We start from the raw sequence: 26,140 nt of genomic DNA on the forward strand, positions 1-26,140 counted from the left end.
GAGTTATATGCTGAGGTGCTAGAATTGGTGTTTGTGGTCTACTCTAACGTAAACCATCTTACCTCCTTCTGTTAGTTGGTTTTCTTGCTACCCCTTCTGCCCTCTAAGGCCTTCAGGTGTGTGAGTTAAACAAATTTAAATTCCTTTTCATCCACTTACATCTGCTGACTGACATAACTCCTACCTGCTTACACATCACTAGTGAGTTTGGCCCACTAAATCAGAACATGGACAGTTAAGCTTTACATAGTACAGTAAGCATGAAAAAAAGAGAGAAAAGAACTATATAAGGCAGTTAACATTTAATTTCTCTCTGGGAATACTGTTAATTTTAAAAAGCACTGAAAATTTAGGGCAAGTGCCACATATAATATTAGAAATTGAGCTACTTTCGGGAAGTTCAGAAATTAGTGTAATGTCTAGACTGTAAAGAAAAAAACACAAAGGTCTCTTTCAGTTCTTGTTCCCATTCCCAGGGACATTTAGAAGTACACTGATTTGTTTTCTACTGTGTGATAGCTTATAGTGTGGAGATCTAGTTACTTATTTTGGAGGAAAGCATAACCTTTATAGTTCAAGAATTAGTTATATTAGTCCTCCCAGGTTCTGACAACATTTCTAATAGGCAGCCTTGGAACCAATGAACAGAGATGCAAAGAAACGAAAAATCTGTGGGTAGTCATACGGTATGTACAGTTAACCCATGCCAAAATTCTGCGAATAGACAATTAACGAGTCAGAAGGGTTTGTATTCAGAAGTAAAAGTGAGGGTATACAAATTTGAAGAAAAAACGTGTCATAAGAGAATAGTAGACCAGTGTTGATAGCTGTTCTTAACTCAGAGCTGTGAGATATATAATCCCATCAATGTTATCAAGTAAGGAAGCAGAATTCCACTGAGCTGAAGTGTTTGCAAAGGGGTACATAATATCCTTTTGCCTAATGAGTGGATAAATATAGATACTTTCAATTTATTCATAAATCATTTTTTTTATTACCCTATACACCCATGCCCAAAGAATTCTGATTTGAGATAGTGACACTTGGACATGAAACCTGGAAGTCTAGGGCTGCATCTTGCTGTCAAATAAATTGATGTGTATTGTAGATCTGAAAAATCATCTGGACAATCCAGTAACTGACTCAACAAAGCTACATGATGACTGGCAGCATATCTAAAAGTACGACTGAGCTGAAAATATTGCAGTTGAAAATGTTTCTTGCCAACGTTCAATAAGTGAAGTTTCATAGCATTATAAAGCTGACATTTTTGTGACTTTGAAATTACTGTGACTGACCTAAAAGCACTTAACATGCAGACTTACCTTGACAATAATTCCTTCTAATAGAGCCAATAAATATAGTATATAACAGTAAGCAGGAAGGCAGAAGTTTTCAGTTTGAAATGTTGCTGATAGAATCTTTGCAGGCTGGTTTGGTAAATGGCCACACTTAAGAAATGAGAAGCACAAATGTTGCATGTTGAAACCCTTTTGTTGTTAGTGCTAGCTGATTAATATGATAATCTAAGTTTGTCTTGTGACTAATACTGAATTCTTGTGTGTGAATTCTTGTGTTTTATTCCAGACAGGCAACAGGCCAGTTTCAGAATCCTGAATGCCCCTGGAGGAAAGTATTTATGAAAGGATTAGAAGTAATTAGAAAGTAGCCACCGCTAGTAAATGTTGACTTGAAATGCACAAAAGTGTGAGAACAGGATTTCTAGATTAATTCTGATATATTGTATGATGATGATGGTGAAATTGTTCAAAAACAGTCCCCTCCAGTGTTTCATGAGATTTCAAAGTTATCTGTTCCAAATTCTGTCTGAGATGATACTTCTGTATGTATGTAGTTGTCTATGGCATTTATATGAAACCAATGACCATACTATATGGACATGGACATCTAGTGTTAGCTGTTCCTAGCACTACACTCTTCTGGACAGAGAGCTCTGATGTTGTTCCTGGGATCTGTTGGAGCCACTGACCCAGCTTGGGAGTCACAGCCCCGAGTGCTCCTACCACCACTGGGACCACTTTGGCCTTCACTTTCCACATCCTCTCTAGTTCCTCTTTCAGGCCCTGGTACTTCTCCAGCTTCTCATATTCCTTCTTCCTGATGTTGCTGTCACTTGGCAGCCCTGGTACTTGGCATGCTATATCTATCACCACCGTTGTCTTCTGTCCTTGTCTATTACCGACGATGTCTGGTTGATTGGCCAGTACCGTGCCTGTCCGTCTGGATCTGGAAGTCCCACAGAATCTTAGGCGCCTGCTATTCTCCACAACCTCTGTGGAATCTCCATCTGGTCTTGGAGGGTCTAGCCCATACGCTGTGCAGATGTTCCTGTACACAATGCCAGCCACTTGGCGTTGTGCCGTTCAGTGTATGCTGTTCCTGCCTGCATCTTACGTCCTGCCACTATGTGTTGGACTGTCTCTGAGGCCTCTCTGCACAGTCTGCACCTTGGGTCCTCTCTAGTGTGGTAGACCCCTGCTTCAATGGATCTGGTGCTCAGTGCCTGTTCCTGTGCTGCTATGATCAGTGCCTCAGTGCTGTCTTTTAGTCCAGCCCTTTCCAGCCACTGGTAAATGTCAGCCACCTCAGCTATCTGTCGATGTACATCCCATGCAGGGTCTTGTCTTGCCATGGCACTTCTTCTGCTTGGTCTTCCTCCCATGTCTGCTGCTGCCTCAGGCATTCTCTCAGCAGCTCATCTTGGGGGCCATCTTACTGATGTACTCCTGGATGTTCCGGGTTTCGTCCAGGACAGTGGCTTTGACGCTCACCAAGCCCGCCCGCCTTCTTTCCGGCTGGTATACAGTCTCTGGGTGTTGGACTTGGGGTGGAAACCTCCGTGCATTGTGAGGAGCTTCCGGGTCTTCACATCGGCAGCCTCCATGTCCTCCTTTGGCCAGCTCACTATACCGGCAGGGTATCTGATGACCGGCAGGGCGTATCTGTTGATGGCGTGGATCTTGTTCTTCCCACTGAGCTGGCTCTTCAGGACCTGTCTTATCCTTTGGTGATACTTGGATGTTGCTGTCTTCCTTGCCTCCTCATCGTGGTTCCATGTGACTGTGGGACGCCAAGGTACTTGTAGCTGGTCTGTATGTCTGCTATGTGGCCCGCTGGTAGTTCCACCCCATCAGTCTTGACTACCTTCCCTCTCTTCACTACCATCCGGCCACACTTCTCTCCAGTCCGAATGACATCCCGATATCCTCACTGTAGATCCGCGTCAGGTGGATTAGCGAGTCGATGTCTCGTTCATTCTTAGCATACAGCTTGATGTCATCCATGTAGAGAGGAGGTGGCTGATGGTAGTTCCACTCCTGAACCTGTACCCGTATCCAGTCCTTGTGATTATCTGGCTGAGGGGTTTAAGCCTATGCAGAACAGCAGCGGGGACAGTGCATCACCTTGGTATATGCCGCACTTGATGGCCACTTGTGCAAGCTGCCTTGAGTTGACTTCCAGTGTTGTCTTCCATAGTCCCATTGAGTTCTTGAGGAAGGTCCTTAGTGTCCTGTTGACTTTGTATAGCGCCAGACATTCACAGATCCACGTGTGCGGCATTGAGTCGTAGGCTTTCCTGTAGTCAATCCAGGCTGTGCTCAGATTGGTCTGTCTAGACCTTGAGTCTTGGGCGACTGCTCTATCTATGAGCAACTGGTGTTTTGAGCCTCTGGTGTTGTTCCCAATGCCCTTCTGAGCTGTGCTCATGTACTGGCCCATATGGTCCTGTAGCTTGGCGGCTATGATGCCTGATAGGACTTTCCATGTTGTGGGGAGGCAGGTTATTGGCCGGTAGTTGGACGGTTCTGTTCCTTGCAGGGGTCTTTCATGATCAGCACTGTCCTTCCTTGTGTTAGCCAGTTTGGGTGGGAGCCTGCTGCTAGCAGCTGGTTCATCTGTGCTGCTAGGCGTTCATGCACTGCTGTTAGTTTCTTTAGCCAGTAGGTGTGGATCATGTCTGGTCCAGGTGCTGTCCAGCTCTTCATGTTCTTGACCCGCTGCTGGATGTCTTCTACTGTGATGGTGACTGGTTTCTGTTCTGGGAGATTGCTGTGCTCTGTTCTCAGGTCCTGCAGCCACTTTGCACTGGTGTTATGAGTCTTCTCTTTCTCCCATATGTTCTTCCAGTACTGTTCAGTTTCTGCTGCTGGTGGCTCTGCTGTTATTGTGTTGTTGCACTGCAGTTGGGAGTACACCTTGGATGGTTCTTTGGAGAAGGGCATTTACTTTTTTGGCCTCTGCTTCTCTAGTGTATCTCCTTAGCCTGGTAGCCAGTGCTGTGAGCCTTTGTTTAGCAGTCTCTAGGGCTTCAGATGGAGTCAGGCCCTTGTATTATTTTTCAGTAGCCGAGTCTTATCCTTAATCTCTACACCCTTCTGTAGTTCCACCAGCTGACTAACTTCTCTCTCCGAGTCGCCTTGATCTTATCCTCCAACCTCATTTTCCAGGGTGGGTACATACTGTTGTTCTTCTTGATCGTGTAGCCAAGCATCTCCAGGATTACAGAGGCTGTAGCGTATACCAGTTCATTGGTTTGAGTTATGGTGGTAGTAGGGATTGTCATGAGGGCTCTATTGGCATCTTCTAACATACTATCTGATGGTACTTCTCCACTGAGCCTTGGTAATCGGTCTCGAGGATTGACTGTAGCTAGTTTCTCCATGATCTTATGCCTCATATCAGCTGCTGTGCTCTGCAATGGAGGGGGTGGCAGTGAAGTTTCAGCTTCAGGTGTGGGCTGCACATCCACTTGTTCTTCCAGGTCTTCTTGAGTCTGGGATGTAATGTGGAGTTGGTCTATCTCAAGCTGTGAGAGCAGCTTCCTCTTTACTATGTTGAAGCGTTGGGTAACTAGCTGTTTCTCAGTAAGTGTGGATGTAGGTCTTTTGTCCATCCATAGTCCCCTCATACGTTTCATATATCCCCTCTCATTAGGTCTACTGTTGTAGTAGCATTCCATCAATTCCAGGTTCTCTTGTCTCGTCCATGAATGGTTTGTTCCAGTAGCCCACTTATCGTCAGATTGTCCTGGTTCCTCAACATCTGGCACGGACCTTGTTAATCCGGGCGACGTCCGAGCCGGCATGACTCTCCTAGTTCGTGTCACTCTCATATTTGAGGTAAGCAGGTGAAGCGTTAGGGGGTCTTTTGCCCAAAGACCCCCTACTGGAAAGTTGGGTACCAACCGGGATTTGAACCCCGGTCTCTCGTATCAAAGGGGCGGTCTCCTGTATCAAAGGACGGCGCTCTTAACCACTACACTATCCAGTCGCTATATATATTATAAAATTTAAAATTTATAAAGTTTAAAAAAAATTTTAAGTGGATACTGCTCTCACTTCACTTACCTACAATTATTATAATAGATGAAAAATAGTGTTACTCTTTCATTTTAATGTGTTTTCCTAGATTTGGTATTCATCAGGGAAAAAGTGCAAGTCAGGTGGTGTACATATACAAACAGCTGACCCCTTCTCCCCCCTCCCCCACAAAGGTTGGTTAGTACCAACCCATGCTAGCAATAGCTGTGAAAGGCAACATTGCTTATATGTGGAAATAATCCAATTAAATAGCATGCTTTTTGTTTATAAATTAGTTAGAAATCAGGTTCTCTTTTCTCATAGAAAGTGAGTGAAATGGAGATTCTGAGAACTTTTTTTTTCACTTTCGGAAATGGTAAGAAAACAGAACTAATTATTAGCTGAGTGTACTAACGGAGGCAACCAGCAAGAACCGATTTTTTTGGTAATAGGGTCCCTCTCATTGAAATTAGTGGGAGTTTTGTGTTGACTTAAAACTGAGCTGAAATGGACTAAAGTAATAGTACTTGTTTTTATTAGCCAGACCAAGAAACTTAAAGCATTGTTTATATATGTACTTGGCTGTATGTATTTGGATGTATGTACTCTCACAGTTACTAGGCTAGATCCACTGATGTCCCTTCTTGAGTCTTACCTAGTGCCCTGCCCCCTAGTGGCAGGCCTCAAGTCCACTTCTCCTAGGGTGGGGATCTGCAACTTGCCCACTCTTACCCAACGGGCTGTAGCCCAGGTCTTGGTCTATCAACCATGACTACTTTAGCATGTCCAATGGTGTTTGGCAACTGCAAGCTTTATACTCTAGAGTGGGGTGGCCAACCAGAGTCTCAGAAGGAGTCAGAATTTACCAATGTACATTGCCAAAGAGCCACAGTAATATGTCAGCAGCCCCGTCCATCATCTTCCCCCACCCCTGCTCCCAGCACCTCCCACCCATCAGCAGCCCCGCTGATCAACTCCTTCCCCTCCCTCCCCACACTTCCTGATCAGTTGTTTCATGTTGTGCAGGAGGCTCGAGGTGGGGTGGGAGAGCAAGGGCATGGCAGGCTCAGGGGAGGGGGTGGGAAGGGGTGGAGTTGGGGCAGGGCCTGTGGCAGAGCTAGGGATTGAGCAGTGAGCACCATCCAGCACACTGGAAAGTTGGTGCCTGTAGCTCCAGCCCCAGAGTTGGTGCCTATACAAGGAGCCACATATTAACTTCTGAAGAGCCGCATGTGGCTGCGGAGCCACAGGTTGGCCACCACTGCTCTAAGGGCCTGTGACAGCACACATTTGCTGTGATACAGAAACAGCTTCTTCAAAACCAAGTATCATTTATTCATTACTCAAAGGTATAAAACAAGTAGAACATGGTAAAACAAAAAGCGTAGTCGTGTGGGTCTGTCTTTCACATAACTTCCCTCAGCCCAGCTAACTCCATCCCTGGCAGGAAGAAATAGCGTATAATGCAGCAGCATGCTCCCGGGTCTGTCTCAGACTGTCAGGTGTTTCACTGATACATTCTGGCCAGCCTCTTTCAGCTCATCTGACAGCCCCACACACTCCCTTTTCTATCCTCTTTTGATGTTTTAGATCTCCTTTTGATCCCAAGCTTAGGCCAAGTCTACACTACAAAGTTTTGGCAGCATAGCTGTCAGGCATGTGGAAGAAACGCCCTAGGCTAGCTAGCATAGCTAGGCTGACAAACCCCCCAGTGTAGACACAGCTATGCTGACAAAAGTTGGTTGAGCTCATCTCTTTCAGGAACGTGATGTTACTGTACTGGCAGAGAAGCTCCTTCAGTCGTCATAAGCTATGTCTATGCTGGATGCTTGTTGTGTAGACAAGGCCTTAGCCTTGAGAAAAGTAAAACCTTGTAGCTTGTTTGGAGTCAGCTAAGCAAGTTCTCTACTCAATTGATTGCCAAGCCCTTGTTGTGTTAACTCCTGTGAAGCTGTGTACCTGAGAGGCTCTTACTTTTCCTGTTTGGTTCTTTAACAACTTTTATACTCTATGCATTCAGCCAGGCACTAGTACAAAACTGCACAGGGAAACTGTCTAGTCTTTAATATTATGTGTGACTTTCTCCCCATTCATCGTGTTCACTCAATTAAAAATACAAATTTCTGCTTCAACTTTATGGTAGATTAAAATTAACAGCACTGGAGCTCTTCCTGAACACACACTTGCATTCCCATTGCTTGTAAACTCTGGGAAGCCCACATTCCCTCTGTCCCCTTACTATACAACTCCCATTTCTAATACACATGTGGTGATTATTGTATCAGTGTTGTCCTCAATCCTCCAGCTGCCTAGGGAACATCTACACAGCAGAACTAGGGTGTATGGACCCAAGCTTGCACTGCGGTGCCAAAAGTAGCTGTGTAGACATTTGAGCTTGGGATCTTGGGCCCTGGACTTCAGAGCCTGTGCTCTAGGCAAATGTCAACACAGTTAGTTTTTTTTAGTGTCATAGCACAAACTTGAGTCTGTAGACTCTGTCTCTGAGACTCACTGCCTTGGGCGGCTGTTTGTGTGCAGATGTACCCTTAAAAGGGACTGTTACAACATGACTGGATTTTTTTTTTTTCTTTGAGTCAGTGGAGGAATCTGACAGAAATCATCCAGTGCATTTTCAGGGGGAAAGTGCAGAGTGCTATTATCTCCGAGGTCACTGGAATTGCAACTGGAGGTTTGTAACATTAGAAGGTGTAGGAAACTAAGTTTTTTCCAGTGATGTGAAGTAAATCATAAAAGACAAATGGTTGCATAAAAATGATTTTTTTAACTTAAAAGAATAATTTTTAAAAACACAGATTTTTAAAAAACCAAATTTTAAACACGTATTAATAATAGATGTGCCTGAACTGAAACCTTGAACCTGAGGGCCTTCAGTAATGAAGAATTTAAATTCTGGGAGCTGAACCTCTTCCTTCAGTTTTGGATTTGTGGGTGGGGGACCCCGAAGCCAGAGACAGCACTCTGCAGAGGTCTGGAAAAATGCTTCCTAAAATTACTATTGGGGAATAACGTGCCTCCCCCATGCCTTCAAGTGGGACTGTGCCTGAGGAGCCACAATGAAGACCTTTATAAATAACCTAGTCTAATACTGAGTCATGAAGTAATTCTGGGTCTTAAAAGTTTCCGAAACTCCTTTTAATCTCAGTGAGCTGCATGTACCAAGAACTGCTTGGCCCATGCTAAGATCAAATACGGTAGTTCTCCAGGAACTTCCTTCTTTTTCAAATGGGAACGTGGTAGAGGATTTTAAGAATCAGAGGTGTAGTGTAGCCTGTGAATACATTCCAAACACTTTGGGGATATGTCCCTGCACTTTAAATGTACTATTCATTTTGTAGAAATAATTACAGCAAAATACATATTATGCAAAGCATCTCAGTACCAAAACGGCACCACAGGTCTCTAAAGAATAAAGAGATAAGGAAGTTTTTCATAACAAATTAGTTCAGTGAATTAACCTAATCATATTCTTTACAGCTAATAGGGGTCTGATTCTTGAAGATGCTGAGCACTATAAAGTCCCATTAAATTCAAAGGAATTAAGGGTGCTTGGCTCCCCACAAGCCTGGGACCAAGAATAGTAATGCTTCTATCTGGGCCAACCAGCTTTAGAAAATGGAAGAAACTAGCAAAAATAGTCAAATTCTACTTTCTTCATAGAAATTTAAGTTGCATGTTCAATTGTTACTATAGTCAGGAGATCACCATCTTTCTCCCTAACCTTGGCAACATTACAGGAGCATAATTTTCACATGGATGAAATGTTCCTGAATAATTTATCTGGCTATATTGGGCACAAACAGGCTTTTCTTCCACATCCGGCATGAATGTTTTCTTCAGCTAACATTTATTGGGAGGAAATTCCTATGCTATATTGATGTTTGACTTTCTTTGAGTTGGTCTGATCCTATCTCAGGTTAATGCTGGGAGTTGCATAGGATCTTGCTCTTGTTTGTGTTCTGAGGCTCATTCATCTTAAAGTGACCAGTAGCAGTTAGGCTGTCTTTCTGGTGGAATTTGAAACCATGGTAGCATTTTTCTAGAGAAACATATCTAGGTTCTAGTACCACTGTGGTTAGAAATGTAAGTACAGATAAAGCTTAATAATATTGTTATAAAATAGTTGACGTATGTACATTTCTAAATAAACGAAACCTACTTTAAATGGCTCTGTCTGACTTCAGTGGGAGTTCTGTGTGTAGGGTGATGGGAGGATCTGGCCAAGTAATAACATTAATAATGAAGATATTAGTTGCTTTTGAAGACTTAAAGGGCAAAATGAAACTTGATGCATGATAAAATGCTGGTGGGTGATATTAGGAAGGTTTATCCTTCTCAGAGGATTTGAGTAATAAATATTTTTTAGCTCTTAATGGAGAAACTAGTTTTCCAAAGATATAAATTTGACACAAGCCATATTTGATCTGTGGGTGCTACAATTCTTTAGCCATTCCAAGAGGAAAAGTTTGCTGTTTTATAAAAACTTCTTAAAAAGTTAAGGATAGGCTTTCCTTCCAGGAAAAATTGCTTTCACTTTAAATAAATTAAATGATATACTCCTAAGTGTGTAGCTATGTATAAGGAGATATTTACACTGATTGCAAGAGCAGAGTCAAATGTGTTCATGGGGAGTGGGGGGGGGAACAAAACTGAACTACCATCTTATGGGTATAATTTTACCAGCAGAGAGAGAAAGAGACCAAAGAGGGACCAAATGGCACCCATGTACCTTATGTATTCAAGAAGATAATTCTGCTTGAAGTCAATGGGACTACTGATGTGAGGAAAGCAAGCAGAATTTATTCTATAATAAGCTTGGCAGACCTCAATTTTTAACTTTTTAAATATAATTTTGACATAATTTTTATTTTAAGCTTTTTAAAAAAAATTCTATTTAAATTTTCACACTTGCGGGAAATTATGGATGAGGTCAGACAATTATTTAATGACTGACACTGAGATTCAAAAAGCTAAAGCTTTAAAATTATTAGAACACAAATTGTCAACATCACATGTCCAAATATAAAAAGTAAATATCCTTAAATCAGACTCTGTTTTCAGGAAGCATTTATCTGTCTTTGCCTCTCTGTAAATTTCAGTAATTTTCAGTGGAAATATTTCCACAGGTTTCTGTGTGTAGGGTGAAATTGACATTTACCAATAAAAAGCTTTCCAAGACTACCAATAATATATTAATTACTTAATTATGATAGCTTAATTATATACAGGTTAGAAAGCTTTGTATAGTAAGTGCTGATGGAGTTCTTTCTGAAGTAAAGTTTATTTATTTATTTACTATTCAGTGCCTCATCCTGCAAACCCTCACTCATGCAAGTAGTCCTGCTGACTTCAGTATGGATTACTCAAGTGAGTAAAGGTTGCAGGGTTGGGTGTTCACTTTACAAACTCTTCAGGGCACAGAACATGTCTTAATTATGTTCTGTACAATGTCATGAAAATTTATGGCCCTACATAAATGTTTTTCAGTAAGGACGTCCATGACACAGTAGCTTTGTATCTAGGGCAAAGGCAAGTTAAAACTCAGAAAGGATGACCATATTGATTTTATTCAGTGTAGCAAAAGCTAGTTCTATTAAATATACATTAATAATCAAACCACGTGAGAAAGATCTTGTATTGCCCTACTTCTTGCAAAGCTCTAACCTACTCAAAGTAAAAATTCCTTTCTACATGAAACTTTAAACAATATCTAACAGATGTTAAACTCAGATTACATAATGCTGAATGATTTTTGTGTTAACAGGGACCTGGAAAAATTGACAGCATCAATGAATGGGTTGACAGTCAATCTTGGCTCCAGATGACTTGCAATTTAGTTCAGAAAGGTATGTGTATCTTCATTATAACACTAATATGTAACACTAGGAAAGTGTAACAGGATTTAAAACTTACTATTTTAATTCTTCCTTTCCTTGGCATCTATACTTGCAGGTGATCTTGGGTGAGGGAATATGATTTATTCTTGAACTGGTGTTGCTTTACTGCAATTAGCAGGTACAATGTCAAATATCACCTTGCAACTTTGGGGACTGTGTGTCAACTTAACCACAGGTCTTGGGTCTCTTGGGCATGCAGGATGTGCCGTCACAAATCTAGATCCCAAGCACAATCCTCATGGTTTATACCAGTTATTGCATACATCAAACTTGTCTTATGGAATCTGTTGTGAAGTCAGACTTTTACTTTTACATCTGTAGTCTTGTACAAACAAGAATCCGTCTTTCAGATAATTGTGTGGAGGGACTAAAGGAGGGGGAAAGGGGAATGCAGAAGACATCATTTAATTGGATTCCAGTGAAAAAAGTCTGATAGTATGTCCAGGCAGTCTTGTTCTCCAAATCTTATTTACTATTTATTATCTGTATTATGGTCCTGCCTGGGAGCCCCCGTTGTGCTAGGTGCTGTACAAAACCAGAACAAAAAGTTCCTGCCCCAAAGAGCTTACAATCTAACTAAACTTGGACACTAAGAAAAATTCATTCAAGTTGGCTTGAATATAAAAACTGACAGGTGGGTTTGAAAGTTGCCGAAGGCCCATAACCAACGGGTGGTGACAAGTGATCACTTGTCAAATATCTAGTGCAATACTACACTTGGTCATGCTGCTTGGGCTGGGTTCATTTAACATTTCTTTAATACTCTGGAAGAGGGGGTAAAAAGAATGTTACTGAATATCCACCGAGGATACTAACTAGGAAAGAGTTACAGATATTAGTAAGGAGAGAAATAATACAGAAGGACCTAGAGAGGTTAGAAACATGGATGAAAGTGTTACAAAAACATAACACACATATGGGTGAGGGTGGATGGCAAATTAGGCATGAGTTAGTAGTGTGGGATGTCTATTGGTTATTGATTTAAGTGAGAGGCTAAAAGAAACTCTAAACTAACGATTTTTTTGAAGAGAGTCTTTACACAATTTAACAGCTTACTACTGTCCTCTCTAAAAATCAGAATTTAGCAAGTGGGGATAACAAATTAGTATTTATGGTTTAAAAAATACTTGTTTTCTATCTCTTAGATGTCATCTGTTACTGAAAATGGAGATGCCCCTGCTGGAAAACAAAATGAGGAGAAAACATATAAAAAGGTAAATGTGACCAGTAACCTTCCTTTTGTAAGATTGTTTAGTACAGTATATCGATTCTGTAGCTGTGTATTTTTTAGTCTCTAGTGCATGAGAGTTTAATACTTGAGCATTCCTAATGTGGAGCCTTCAAAGTAGAAGAAAACAAATCTCTCTCTATATATATTGAAAGAGAGAGACCTATCTCATAGAACTGGAAGGAACCTTGAAAAGTCAAAGTCCAGTCCCCTGCCTTCACTACCAGGACCAGTACTGATTTTTGCCCCAGGTTCCTAAGTGGCCCCCTCAAGGATTGAGCTCACAACCCTGGGTTTAGCAGGCCAAGGCTCAAACCACTGAACTATCCCTCCTCACTTTGTACTTGTTGTAAGTCAAACATTCATCCAAATAGGCCAAAGAAGCAAAACAAAATAAATGCCATTGTTTACTTCTGAGTCCTTTCTCTTTTGTAAAAGATATACCAAGTTCCTATATCCAGGAAGTGTGACCACTCAATATTAACGTCTCTTCTTAAATACACACCTTGCTATAGCATGGAAAATTCTTGGCTCCTAGCAACAGAGATATCTCTGTTGCTAAAAACACTATTGTCCGAGAATCTAGTACAGTAAGTTCTCAAATGCTTCAAATGTTTGTACTGTCTCTTGACTACAAATTAACCCTCCTTAATATTTTGCCAAAGGTGTGGTTTTTGTTTTTTGTTTGTTGTATGGGTTTTTTAGGTAATTTTGTTTAATAGATAACTTCATGCCTTTAATTCTTTCTTACAATAACAACAATAGAGATTAACACAGTATTTGTAGCACAGTGTAACAGAGACTGTTGTTTAGGTGCTACATCAACATATGGTACGTTCCTTGCTGCTGCTTCCTCTCCTTGATTTTCTGTGTGGGTGACATTAAGCGAGAGTCTTATTAGCAATGATGTTACCCACAATAAGCTTTTTTAAATTAAAACAAAAATATAAATTTAATTTTGAAAAAATCAATATCTTTAAAGTGAACAAATCCCTGGCTACTGAATTCAGTTCTCTCCTTTTGATTGCCAACACTGTTCTATACAGCAGGGACGGTCCCTCCCTTTGTGTTTGTACAGCGCATAGTACAACTGAGCTCTGGCCTATAAGAGTTCCTGCAATACCAATAACAAATGATAATTTTTCTACGTTTGCTGTTTTGCTGTATCACTGTTGGTGAAGTCGGGGAGGATTTTTAAATATTCCATTTTAATTCTTCCTTTCCTTGGCAGCCACTTCCTCAGTATGTAGGTGGCTTTAAAATTTAAGACCCTTTTCTTTCCTTAGAAGCAACAGGCAGTTATGTTTGAGCTGGCGTTATAGATGTGACTTTTTTGTTGTTTGTGTTAGCATCCCTCAAGGATTGAATACTGATTGGTGTTTGAGGCAGAGGTACAGAAAAAGGCTGGGTTCACGGCTCCATTAAACGAAGAGAATATAGTACTTCCAATAGAGAGGTACTGTAGGTAGAGAGAGAATACTTTAGTTTATGAAATTAGTACTTCTTCCATGAGGAGTGTAACCTCTAGTGGCCACAACTCACCTGTGTTTCTTTTGCTGTACCTATTCTTTCTGGACTCGTGCCTTTACCTCAGAGGTTCCCAATCTTTCCCTGTCTCTCCAGTCCCAAAACTAGACACATTTTCTTGCCACGACAATGTTTTGTGGCTGCCTCTTGCAGTTCTTTGCAGCTAACTTTTAATGATAGGATATGTTCCCAGAGATTGACAGGTGTATATTCTAGAACTAACTTTTTTAAAGAAGTATACATACAATATCAGATTGATCCAGTTTTGTTGGCAACTCATATATGTTATCCTAGTGCAAAATGACACCAGTCATGACTGGAAAATCTCCAGTGGAGTAGTAGAAATAAAAGGCGGCATTGGGACATCAGCAGATTTTGTTTGTTTATGGAAGAACTGAGAGCTCTTAAGTTGTTGCTGTCAGTATGTTCTTAGCTAGGAAAAGTACAGAGATGACCAAGTATTTTTGTGATTTTGAATCTTTACACGCACTACCTAACACACTAGTTATTCTGCAGTGAATTCTTCATATTAATTTAAGGAATGCATTATCAAAGGGTGCTTGAGATTGTAGTTCATAAGTTCCTGGGATTTGGGGGTCAGAATCTTCGTCTGTTTTTGGACTGGTAAGATTTCATGCTTTTTTCCCTTAATATTCTCAACAGGCCAAATTTGCTCCAGGGTGATGACAGTTCACAGGAGTAAGTCTGCCTATAGCTAGAGTGCAACAGTGCAAGCTACTTGCAACCCCTGTGTCATTGCAGGCCCAGAACTGGTGGCAGAACTTCAAAAGTGGGCAGTCCTGGCCCAGAGATGTGCTAGTTCAACTCTCCCAGCCGGCTATGTTTGACTGGGCTCCTTTAGAGCCTCAGCAGGATTTTAAAGCTGTTCTCTCCCAACGTGACACCACCACCCCCGCACAACACAGCTGTCTCTCCAACTGGCGTGCCTCGGCCCCAGTACTAATAATTTATAGTACTTTGCTAAAGCGCTGATTAAGTAAAGTACATAAGCATGTGCTTCAGTGCTTTGCTGAATCTGGACCTGAAATGGCTTTGTAGGAGTCTAACCCAGCAGACAGACTCCTTGCAGACACATACCATAACATTTAAAGATTTAGTAATGTTCAGATGACAAAAATAAAACCAAACCGTTACGGCCACATTCTGTTCTGGTGCAACTCTATTCAAGTAAATGGAGTTGCACCTGCTTTACACAAGGGTTGAATTTGGCACCTAATATTTAAAAAGCAAAATTATTTATAAGACACCCAAATGAGGCTTGTCCCTTAGATATTGTATTTTGCTTCTTATAGTTTATTTCCTGTGTTTATTCATCTCTCAGAGTAACAGGCAGTGATTATGATGTTTGCAGAGGGTTAGTCATGTTTATAAAATACATACAAAAAAGGAATATGATGCATGGAAAATTTCTACTTGTGATGTAAAATCCAGTGACCTATAAGTGTACAGTGATCCCTTTATTATTTATTACAAATATTTTCACTATAAAAAGAAATAGTATTTTTCAGTTCCCCTCATACAAGTTCTGTAGTGCAGTCTTCATCGGGAAAGTGCAGCTTGCAAATATAGATTTTTATTTATTTATTTATTTATTTATTTTTATTTTAACATAACTGCACTCAGTCTTACTACTTGTTCAGCCAATTGCTAAAAACAAACAAGTTTGTTTACATTTACAGGAGATATTGCTGCCCACTTCTTAAAATAAAACTACAGTGTTTTGTGATTAGTTACTATGTACTTTAGTTTCTATGTTTATTTTGTGATTCTTTCCCACAGCTAGTGAAAATATTTATAATAAATAATAAAGTCAGCACTGTACACTTTGTATTGTGTTGTATTTTAAATCAATACATTTGAAGATGTAGAAGAACATTCAAAAATATTTATAATACATTTAAATTGGTATTCTATTTAACAGTGTGACTTAAAACTATGATTTATTGTGACTATTTTTTACTCTCCTGATTAGTCGCAATATTTTTGTTTGTTTGGCCCTAATTTTTAGATAGCTTGTTCATTTTGGAGTTATTCACTACACACACTTGCATCTCTGGGACCTTTTTTAAATTTTGGCTGAATTTATAAACTTCTTGATTGGTTTTACTGGATTTATAAATATTCTAGATATAACCTGAGGGATTTGCAATCTCTCTAATCAAATAATTTGGCTAAAGAAATACAGAAACTTCACAAATATGCAATTTTTAAACTGAAGAAATTGAATAGCTTCAGTTCAAGATCCCAAACTATGCAGATATGGCCAATGGATTCTGTATGCTCTGTAAACCAGATGGTATGATTTTAAGGAAACTAAAAGCTTCAGACACACCACTTGGGGCCTGAAAGCTCTGTGAGCCAAATAGCTATGAAACGTTTATCAGAAGAGTTTAGGATAGGTCTACTCTGTAGGTAGGAAGATGCCTCCCAGCCTGGGTAGAGAGACACACGCAAGCTCTTCTCAAGCTAGTGTGCTAAAAATCGCAGTGTGGATGTTGCAGCATGGGGGCAGTGGCACAGGCTAGCCATCCAAGTACTGATCTGGTGAGTCTGGTGGGCTTCTACTCAGGCAGCTAACCCAAGCTGCTGTCCATGCCACAACATCCACAGTGCTATTTTTTGTGCACTAGCTTGAGCAGAACTAGCGTGTCTGTCTGCCCAAGTTGGGAGGCATGATCCTAGCTGCAGTGTAGACATACCCCTCCATAGCAGAGTGCCTTAGATTAGAACTTTTGCTGGATATCTCACACAATCTTCTGGGTGGCTGAGGAGGTTGTCACTTGCATGAAATATCCACTGGGGTTTACAATCTCTGCTGATCGGCCAGAGGATTCTGTGGCCTCTGCTGTGGTTCTTGTGCGAGTTGCAACAGGCAATAGAGGAGGCCTCAGGCCCTGATTAGGGCATGGAACTTCTGCATGTTCCCACCCACAGAGCAACACCCAGATCTGCTCAGGGAAGGGTAAACTGGATTTCAGGAGTCTCCTGTCACTTGCCACTATGATGGGGAATCCACTGGCTCACAGTGGGGTATGTATAATGATAAAGGCAAGGCTGAAGTCAAAGCAAATGTGGAAAGCATTTATTGTCTGTGTTCTGGCAGCTGCAGTGAGTTTACTAATACCTAGATTATGTATTTGCTGACAACCTTTCAACTAAAATCAGACTTTGCACCTCAGCTGTATCTTCAGTTCCTTCTGGTTTGCATTTTATAACAAATGCTTTACATAACCAATTCAATGTTGCACTTAAATAGAATGGGTCAGGTTTATTGTGGCTGTAATTTGTCTCCCTTTACCAGCATGGGTCACTGCACCTCTGTGGGGAAAGCACCCAAGTGAAGGAAGGTGATGAGTGAGGGCTTTAACTTCCACTATGGATACTGTACAAACCCTGCTGAGGGAGCCTGCAGTGTGAATGCACTAAATTGCCACATCCTTTAGTTGCAATAGCTATGTCCCCTATCCCTTGCTATCACCCACCACTTTTTGGGCTGTGCTAGACAGCTGCAGGCCCCTAGCGGGGCAGAGAGGGGATACACTGGTGGAAGCTGATATAGAAGCCAAAGTGAACCTGGCCCTCTCTGTTTATGTGTAACACTGAATGGGTTATGTAAATAAATCTAGCCTAGAATATTAAAATTAAGGTCAACATTTTCACAAGTGACCTCTAGCTTTGAGTGCTTGTTTTCTTTAAGGGTGTTGACTACTCTCAGCTCCCAAGGACATCACTTGCAGTTATGTGTGCTCAGCACTTCCAAAAGTGAGGCCCACGTTTTCTCAAATTGGGCACCCAGAATCAACAAACACTCTTAAAAATGTAAACGTAGACATTTTCAAAGAATGGCAAAAATGAAGAAATATCTCAGATGCTCTCTTACCCAACTTAGCAGTGTTCAGGATGCTCTGATTAAAACTGGGCAAAAAAATTTTTTTTAGTAACTTTTAATTTCCTGCCGAGCTGCCCAGCAGTGATCACCACCATTCATAAAACAGTTACAAGAAATCCATTTCCCAACCCTCTTTTGAACAGCGCAGCATATCAGAAAGTGAAATTGATATGAAAAGAACAATGTTGCAATTGTTTTGACGTAGGAATTAGAACGAAAGAAAGTTGCAGTGCAATTACATGTTCAGTATAAAAATATTACTCATTGTAAAGAGTAGCCACCATCGTTTCATTGAGTTCTGTTGAAATGATTCTAAGAGGCAGGGAAGAGGGATGGATCAAGGATAGGGAACAGAACTGTGTAACACAACTTTCTGAGATGAGGAGAGGGCAGATATAGCCTCTTGCTACTGGTGACCTTTAATCTTTGTAGCTGCCCCGTATCTTTGCCATTAAACTTTTGTACCTTTCCTGAACCACCACTCCCTGCAGCTTCCCATAACTGCATCTATTAGATAAGAGTAAATGTTTTCTTCCTTCCCACTCTTAAGCAATAGATTGTTTTATTGCAATTAGAATTAGGTTTTGCCTGTAGGTCTGGAAGTCACATTTGCTGCCAACACAGCAGATGTGCCACAATAATAACAAAAGTGATCTTGTTCTCCAGAGAGGAAAAGTCAAGTATTAGTGTCCACCTACCCAGCAGTACCAAGGTCAGAGAAAGGAGTTTGAGGGACTGCAGTCCCAGATCTAAGAGTACCACAAACAACAGGTGGGTATCCTTGCTGATAGTCCGAGTGCAGTCTGAAATTGGGCATACTAGAATGCAGCCACTCATAGTTACAAATGGTGGTGAAATAGTAGGCTTATGCAGCTTAGGCCTTTTAAAAATAATGGAGAGATTTATTTTTGAGTAGTTATGTTACAACACTGAGATGAGATGAAAAATGTCTAAAGTGTGACTGCCTCAAAAATGACCAGCAAAGTCAAGGAATTTATCCCAAATTCCTCCCCCCTCACCCCGCCGCAAAGAATAATTAAAATGGGTGCTGTATCAATGGCACAGCACCCACCCAGAGCTGGATGTCCTCTTAGCAGCAGCAGCAGCAGCAGTGAATGTAAAGTTAACTGGACACAACAAGTACCTAACACAATAATAAAAATAAAATTATCACTGCTCTAACATCTTTTAAAAGGTGACGAGGAGAGGAAATATCACTATGCGACATGCTCTGACCTTAGGTGGTTTGATTTAAGTTTCAGGGCTGTTTTTATTTCATGAGAATGGGAAAGGTGTTTGCATGGGATTGGAAAAGATCCCGTGTGTAGATTGTTGTTACTTAAAAGTAAGTATGACTGAAGAACAAATGCTTCCTTGTAGTCAAAAATTCCTAGAGCATGAACATGACTCAAAGCTGACTCGAATCATTTTGAATTTTTTTTAAAGGAAATTTCTGGTATTTCATTAAAATGAAATTAAAATTCAAAATGATCTGGACAAATTGGAGAAATGGTCTGAGGTAAAACAGATGAAGTTCAATAAAGACAAATGCAAAGTGCTCCACTTAGGAAGGAACAATCAGTTTCACACATACAGAATGGGAAGAGACTGTCTAGGAAGGAGTATGGCAGAAAGAGATCTAGGGGTCATAGTGGACCACAAGCTAAATATGAGTCAACAGTGTGATACTGTTGCAAAAAAAGCAAACGTGATTCTGGGATGCATTAACAGGTGTGTTGTAAACAAGACACGAGAAGTCATTCTTCCGCTCTACTCTGCGCTGGTTAGACCTCAACTGGAGTATTGTGTCCAGTTCTGGGCACCGCATTTCAAGAAAGATGTGGAGAAATTGGAGAGGGTCCAGAGAAGAGCAACAAGAATGATTAAAGGTCTTGAGAACATGACCTATGAAGGAAGGCTGAAAGAATTGGGTTTATTTAGTTTGGAAAAGAGAAGACTGAGAGGGGACATGATAGCAGTTTTCAGGTATCTAAAAGGGTGTCATCAGGAGGAGGGAGAAAACTTGTTCACCTTAGCCTCTAATGATAGAACAAGAAGCAATGGGCTTAAACTGCAGCAAGGGAGATTTAGGTTGGACATTAGGAAAAAGTTCCTAACTGTCAGGGTAGTTAAACACTGGAATAAATTGCCTAGGGAAATTGTGGAATCTCCATCTCTGGAGATATTTAAGAGTAGGTTAGATAAATGTCTATTAGGGATGGTCTAGACAGTATTTGGTCCTGCCATAAGGGCAGGGGACTGGACTTGATGACCTCTCGAGGTCCCTTCCAGTCCTAGAGTCTATGAATCTATGAAAATTAGTGGGAGTCCTGCCTGCAAAACGAATGTCTTTTACCTTTTAGTCCCTTTTTCAGATTTATCATTGTGCAGTGGTGATATAATTTAAATTAATTACACTGACAATTAAAAATTATATATCAAGTACCTTCATGTAAATCATCCTTCAGTTAGGGACTTCTATCATTTAGGAGTTGTACCTATGTCATGCGAGCCCCAGAGAGGGAAGTAATTTAACAGAAACTGCAGTGGGGAGTGTAATTTAATAGACACCAGGCCAGTGGTCCCCAACGCAGTGCCCACGGGCACCATGGCACCCTGTCAGGGCATCTATGTGCGCCCACGTACTGTCCAGTGGATGACCATCTGCCAAAATGCCACCGAGAAGCAGCGTCATCCAGAGGCATCGCTGCTGAAATGCCGCTGATTTTCGGTGGTATTTCGGCAGCAACACCTCTGGATGACATTGCTTCTTGGCAGCGCCCCTTTTGACATCGCCACTTCTGGGTGGCATTTCAGTGGATGCTCACCCACCAACCACGGTCCTCCGTGGCATGTCATCCGGCACCCACCAGACGAAAAAGGTTGGGGACCACTGCACCAGGGTTTCTAAAGGAAGATGTACTGAATATAGTTGAATAGTGTTAAGAATTATTATAAACCTGTTGAAACTCTGGGACTTGAATTGTGGAGATAAGAGTAGCAAATGTAAACAAAACAGCAATACAACAGCCAGGGGAAGCAGGCTACTAGCACCAAGCAGGCAGGGAGCAGGCGAGAAGGATGAGTTGCTTGTGGCATACAGGATAGGGGTGTTATGAGATACAGAATCATTCCATTTGACTAAATCCCCACAAGCAGCAAGACAGGGGAGTGGGGTACTGGAAGTCTGCTTACAAGAGTCATGCTGCAGGACAGAACAAGTCACTGAAAGTTTTCCTATAAATATTCTTGCCCTTAGGCAAGAAACAGTGAGTGGTGGAAAGGCCCAACTTTGGGCACTTAACTATCCCTACCATTCCTTACTGCACTAATAAAGAGCAAGGTGGTTATTAGTATTTAATAATAATAGTATTACAGCACTTAAAGGTCCTAAACAAGATCTTGGCCCCAGTATGTTAGGTGCTGCATATCGACATAGTAAGTCCCTATCCTGAAGAGTTCACAGTCTAAATAGACAAAGCAAGTATTCTCTTGTGTGTATATATGAGAAACAGAGGCACAGAGAGAGTAGTTATTTTGTATCACACACTAGCAAGGTAGGTGCTACACAGGTGAACCAGAAGACATGTCCTTTCCCCAGAGTTTATAATCTCACTCATTTTGTCTTATCTAAAACTGAGCGACACAAAAGGAAGGAGATTGGATGAATAAAGGCGATAATTATATCAATGTGGTTGTGCAGTTACTCTGTTCAGGCATGTGGTTCAATTACGGTCCCCAATCTTTATTTAATATATATAATTGGTACCATGACTTGCTTATTTGGGGCATTGCAGAAAATCTGAGCCTGTGGATACAAATTAAATGAGGAAAGAATAGTGTCTACACTGCAAAGAAAATCCTGTGGCACAGTCACAGAGCCCAGATCAATTGATTCAGGCTTGCAGGACTCAGGCTGCAAGACTTAAAAATAACAGTGTAGATGTTCTGGCTTGGGCTGGAGCTGGCCTTTGAAACCCAGCGAGGGGCGGGGAGGGTTTCCGTGCTTGGACTACAGCCTGAGCCTGAATGTCTACACTGCTATTTTTAGCCCTGCAGCCCAAGATAGAAGAATCCCAGTCAGTTGACCTGGGCTCTGAAGCTTGGTGCTGCAGGTTTTTTTGTTTTTTGTCTTTTTTGCAGTGTAGACATACCCATAATGGACCAGGGTAGGAAGGGAATTTCGTTCAGTTGTGATCATTTACAGCACTGGCAGAGTGTAGAAGGAGGGGAGAAACCTGCTAAGAGAGTAGTTCGGATCTTGGGGCTTATTTAAGCTATTGAACTCTTTACTTTTTAAAAAAGGAGGGAAAAAAAAGATTGAATTCAGCATCTTCTATGATGCTTCTATCCTATATATCACTTATTTGCTTATGGTGATATCCTATTAACATGTGTAACTCTGTTGAATAAAACAGATTGTCTATAGGTAATCTAAATAAAATGAAATTGAGTCTATTCCCAGTGCCCTACTCATCTCTTCTCCTTCAGTTCTCCCTTCAGTCTTTGTGCAGAACTTCTGCTATGTCAATGTCCCCTTCACATAATAAGGGGATCATGTGGCCTTTTGATGTGCCTTCAGTCCAGATCTGGATCTATTACTATTTTAAATGATTATCTTCATACTTATCTGAAATATTTTATTCTATAGTGTCTTGTGCTCAGGGCCAATCTTTCACCATTATATCAATGGGAGTTTTTTCCATTAACTTACATGGCAGCAGGTAACAGCCTTCAAATTCTTACGGAAATAATTTAGCAACAAGTAATGCCTTCTCCGATAACTATAGAATCTAAATTTATGTCAACTATAATTTTTTCTTTTTTTTATGAGGACCATCTTTTCTGTAACCTTGCAGCCAGCTCACAAGGTCACTAACAAAACTTGTTGAAATGAAACCATTTAATAATTTCCTCTATATAAACTGTTAGGCAGCATAAATATATAGTGGTGAGTTCCACAAATCCAGCTTAAAATAGAAAACTCTGTCTGTAGCCAGCCATAATATCATTAAAATCTTAGTTATTACATTCACAGGATCATGTGGTGACTTAATACCCCATTTGAAAGGATTTAAGGTCTTGTTTATTGTATTATTCAGAAACTGCTTGCGTGTCAGCTAGTTACAGGATTTCAGCTCATGATGAGGTAGACAGAAGTCTATTTACTATGTGTTGTGGTAGTAATACATCTAGCAATATACCAAGTCTGAGAATATTTTCACTAGGGAGAAAGTAACTATAGGTACAAAGCTGACTGAGTACCTGTATGGTATTGTGGCTTTATGCTATAGCCTTTTGTCAGGGCTTGTTGCTCTTTTTAGTATCCAAGTAACAGGTTTCTCCTACACAAACCTTTCAATGCAAGCATTTATGAAGAAGACTGCATACTTTTTTAAAATTTAAAATCAATATATGTACCAAAAAAAAAGAGGGATACAAGTACATCCTAGGATGAAAACCAAGTTATTTGAGGGCTTCTGATTTCAAATGTTAGTCAATAAACAAACCAACCAACCAACCCCAATACATACTGTGTGTGTGTGTTTATCCACAAAATGCTGGAAAAACAAATGTAATGGATACGTGTATAAAAGGCTTGTCTACATGGAGCAATTATGAGGATTATAGGGGTGTGATTTCTAAAGTACATTAATGTGTTGTGCATGAATTGGTCCTTTTGGTGTGCACAAAGGTTTCCTAGAGCGCTTTAACGTAGTGAAACACTAAAGTTCAAGTACAGTAGAGGACTTTAGGAACAGATTATAATATACATTATATATAAGAGAAAAACATTGGTGGGTTGTATTTTTGGACATCTACATAAAACTCATATTGCTAAAAATAACACCTCCAAAATGAAATTATAGTAAACCCTGAAAAATGGAAGCCCTGGCTATTTACAGGAAGGTGCTAGTGGCGGGAGGTGAAGGAAGGGGAGTTCCGTTTCAAATTTGTGTGTGGGGACGCCAGGGAAGGGTGACCTTAAACCTCATAACTTGTTGATTCCAGTCAAAGATATCTGGGTGGATCACAGTTTGCAATGATAAAACTTAAAACTTGAGAAAAATGACTTCACAGTAGCATCCTCTAATATTACTATTTTCACAATTTGCTAATCTACAAACTGAACACATGGATCTTCTAAAGGGCTTAGTTGGGCACAGTCCTATGCTCAGTGCAGAAGTCTGGTGCCATAGTGGGGGGGGGACTGTGGAGCCACAAACTCTGGATTCTCTCTCTGGGAGGAATTTTTACCTCAAAAGACACAATTCCTCCTGGAATCCCCGCAGCGTGGCTGTGGAATGCTGCAGGCCTCCGTGGAATGCTGCAGGCCTGCATAGAATGCAGCTTTGTCTCCACACTGAACTGGTCCCATTCTGTGTGTGTGTGTCTCAAAATAGGTTAATAAGACAAATATTTAAAATCAACTTGCAGCTTAGAATAAACCTTTTGGAGAGTGGGGAGGTGAGAAGATTCTTTCTTTTCTACAATTATTTAGGCCCAGATCAGTACCTTTCACAAAATAACCAGTAGTAGGGGAGAACTTGCATGTAGAGCATCACAACATTTTCATAGCACCTTAACTGTGTGAGGGTGGAGGTTTCATAGATGAAGTTGTCAGAATCTCCAGTGCCAATGTAGAATGGGGATCCAACCACATAAATCTCCAACCAAACAGTGAAGCAGAATTCCCTCCAGCTGGGCTAAAGGTCTCTCTTTTATCCTGACAGCATGCTGGCTCCTGAGTTCTGATGGCATTTGTATCCTCGCTACTGCTGCATGTTTATACCTCTTTCACACACAGTTAAAATCTTAGGCCCATGTGTGTGAAGTTGAGTATGTGTTTTTAAGTCCCATTGAAGTCACTGGGAATTGTGCATGTGCTTAATTTCAGCAAGCACTTAAGAGAATGTTTACTCAGGGCCCTAGTGAGGGAGTCAGTTTTCTGAATAGTTGGATGCTATCTTCCCCTTCCTCCAGTTATTAAAAAAAAAAAAAAGTTTCCTGGCTTTACACGAACATCCGCTCTGCCTCTGAATACTGGGGAAAGAGGCATGCCACTTCTGTTCTGCTCCTTCTGCTAGCTTCTAGGCTTTTTTCTGACCCCTTTCTCCTCTTCGTACTGCAGCAGGGAAGGGGAACATCTGTCCTATTTATTTATTTTCTTTGCAAAAGCCTCAAACTGAAACAACTTCAAAAATTCCAGAGTTGGTCTTCTCATTTGCAGAGACTGTACTTGAGTCTGAAAGAGGAGGGGCTCTTGGCATTGTGGTTTTCCTCCTGTACAATACAGTAGGTGCCATTTAAAAAAAAGATTCTCACACCTTTTTATCGGTATAATACTACCAGATCTAGTAATATCTTAACTACCAGTAAAACAGATAATAGAACTCTTTTAACTGTGCCATTCTATATAAAGTATAGAAAGGCCCAGGAGCGCCGCCAGCTTTTTTGTCGCCCTAGGCGGCAGAAAGTCCCGCCCCCAAAATACCACCCCCAACAGAGGCTGCAGAAGGTCCCACCCCTGAAATACTGCCGACGACCAGTGCGGCCGAAGATCCGGCTGCCACGGTCACTGCCCCCCAAATGTTAGTGCCCTAGGCAACTGCCTAGGTCGCCTAATGGGTTGCGCCGGCACTGGAAAGGCCTTGTATGCGGTAATTATCTTCAATTTAATTAATGTAGAAATTTAATGTAGAAAAAGCACCTGTATTTTAAGTACATTTTGTACATTTTATTTCATCTATAAAAGCTACAAATCTCCTTAGAAGTTTTATCTGTAATATATTTTTATTTGTAAACATAGAGACACAAATATATATCTATTATATTTTTTTCTAAAGTACATTGCCTTCCTCGAGGTTCAGAGCAGTCTTTTTCCTTTTTATTGCAAAAAAAATTTTACATTTCTGTTGATCAGATCACTTTGTATCTAAAAGGCCAGATGAGTGGTTGATCAAGTATTGGGGGCCAAAAATCTGCTTTCTGTGCAGTGGCATGATATGCAATCCAACTGAAGTCACAGGAGTTGTGTATGCATAGCTGAGAGCAGATTTTGGCCCAGATGGTGCTATTTAACAACATTTTAATTATGCAACTGGGCAGAAGTATGGGTTGGACAGTATGTAGCAACACAATGTTCAGAAATATTAGCATGCATGAGTTCTCAGTAGGAGTGGCCAACGGTTCATGTAAATGTGATTCAGATATGTGCAGAGGAAAATGAATTGAGTAT

The 26,140-nt window shown here is 40.9% G+C and overlaps 1 protein-coding gene across 1 annotated transcript in view; it reads left to right on the forward strand.

Annotated features, from left to right (window-relative positions):
• Positions 1-26,140, forward strand: part of PIP5K1B (phosphatidylinositol-4-phosphate 5-kinase type 1 beta) — a 168,010-nt gene that overhangs the window by 43,291 nt on the left and 98,579 nt on the right. The window contains exons 2-3 of the mRNA XM_032801803.2: positions 11,104-11,185; positions 12,382-12,450. Coding sequence (XP_032657694.1) covers positions 12,382-12,450 — 69 coding nt within the window. The 5' untranslated portion in view covers positions 11,104-11,185. The remainder of the gene's footprint in view (positions 1-11,103; positions 11,186-12,381; positions 12,451-26,140) is intronic.

The sequence above is a fragment of the Chelonoidis abingdonii genome, chromosome 6 (assembly GCF_003597395.2).
Source record: "Chelonoidis abingdonii isolate Lonesome George chromosome 6, CheloAbing_2.0, whole genome shotgun sequence".
NCBI classification, from domain to species: Eukaryota; Metazoa; Chordata; order Testudines; family Testudinidae; genus Chelonoidis; species Chelonoidis abingdonii.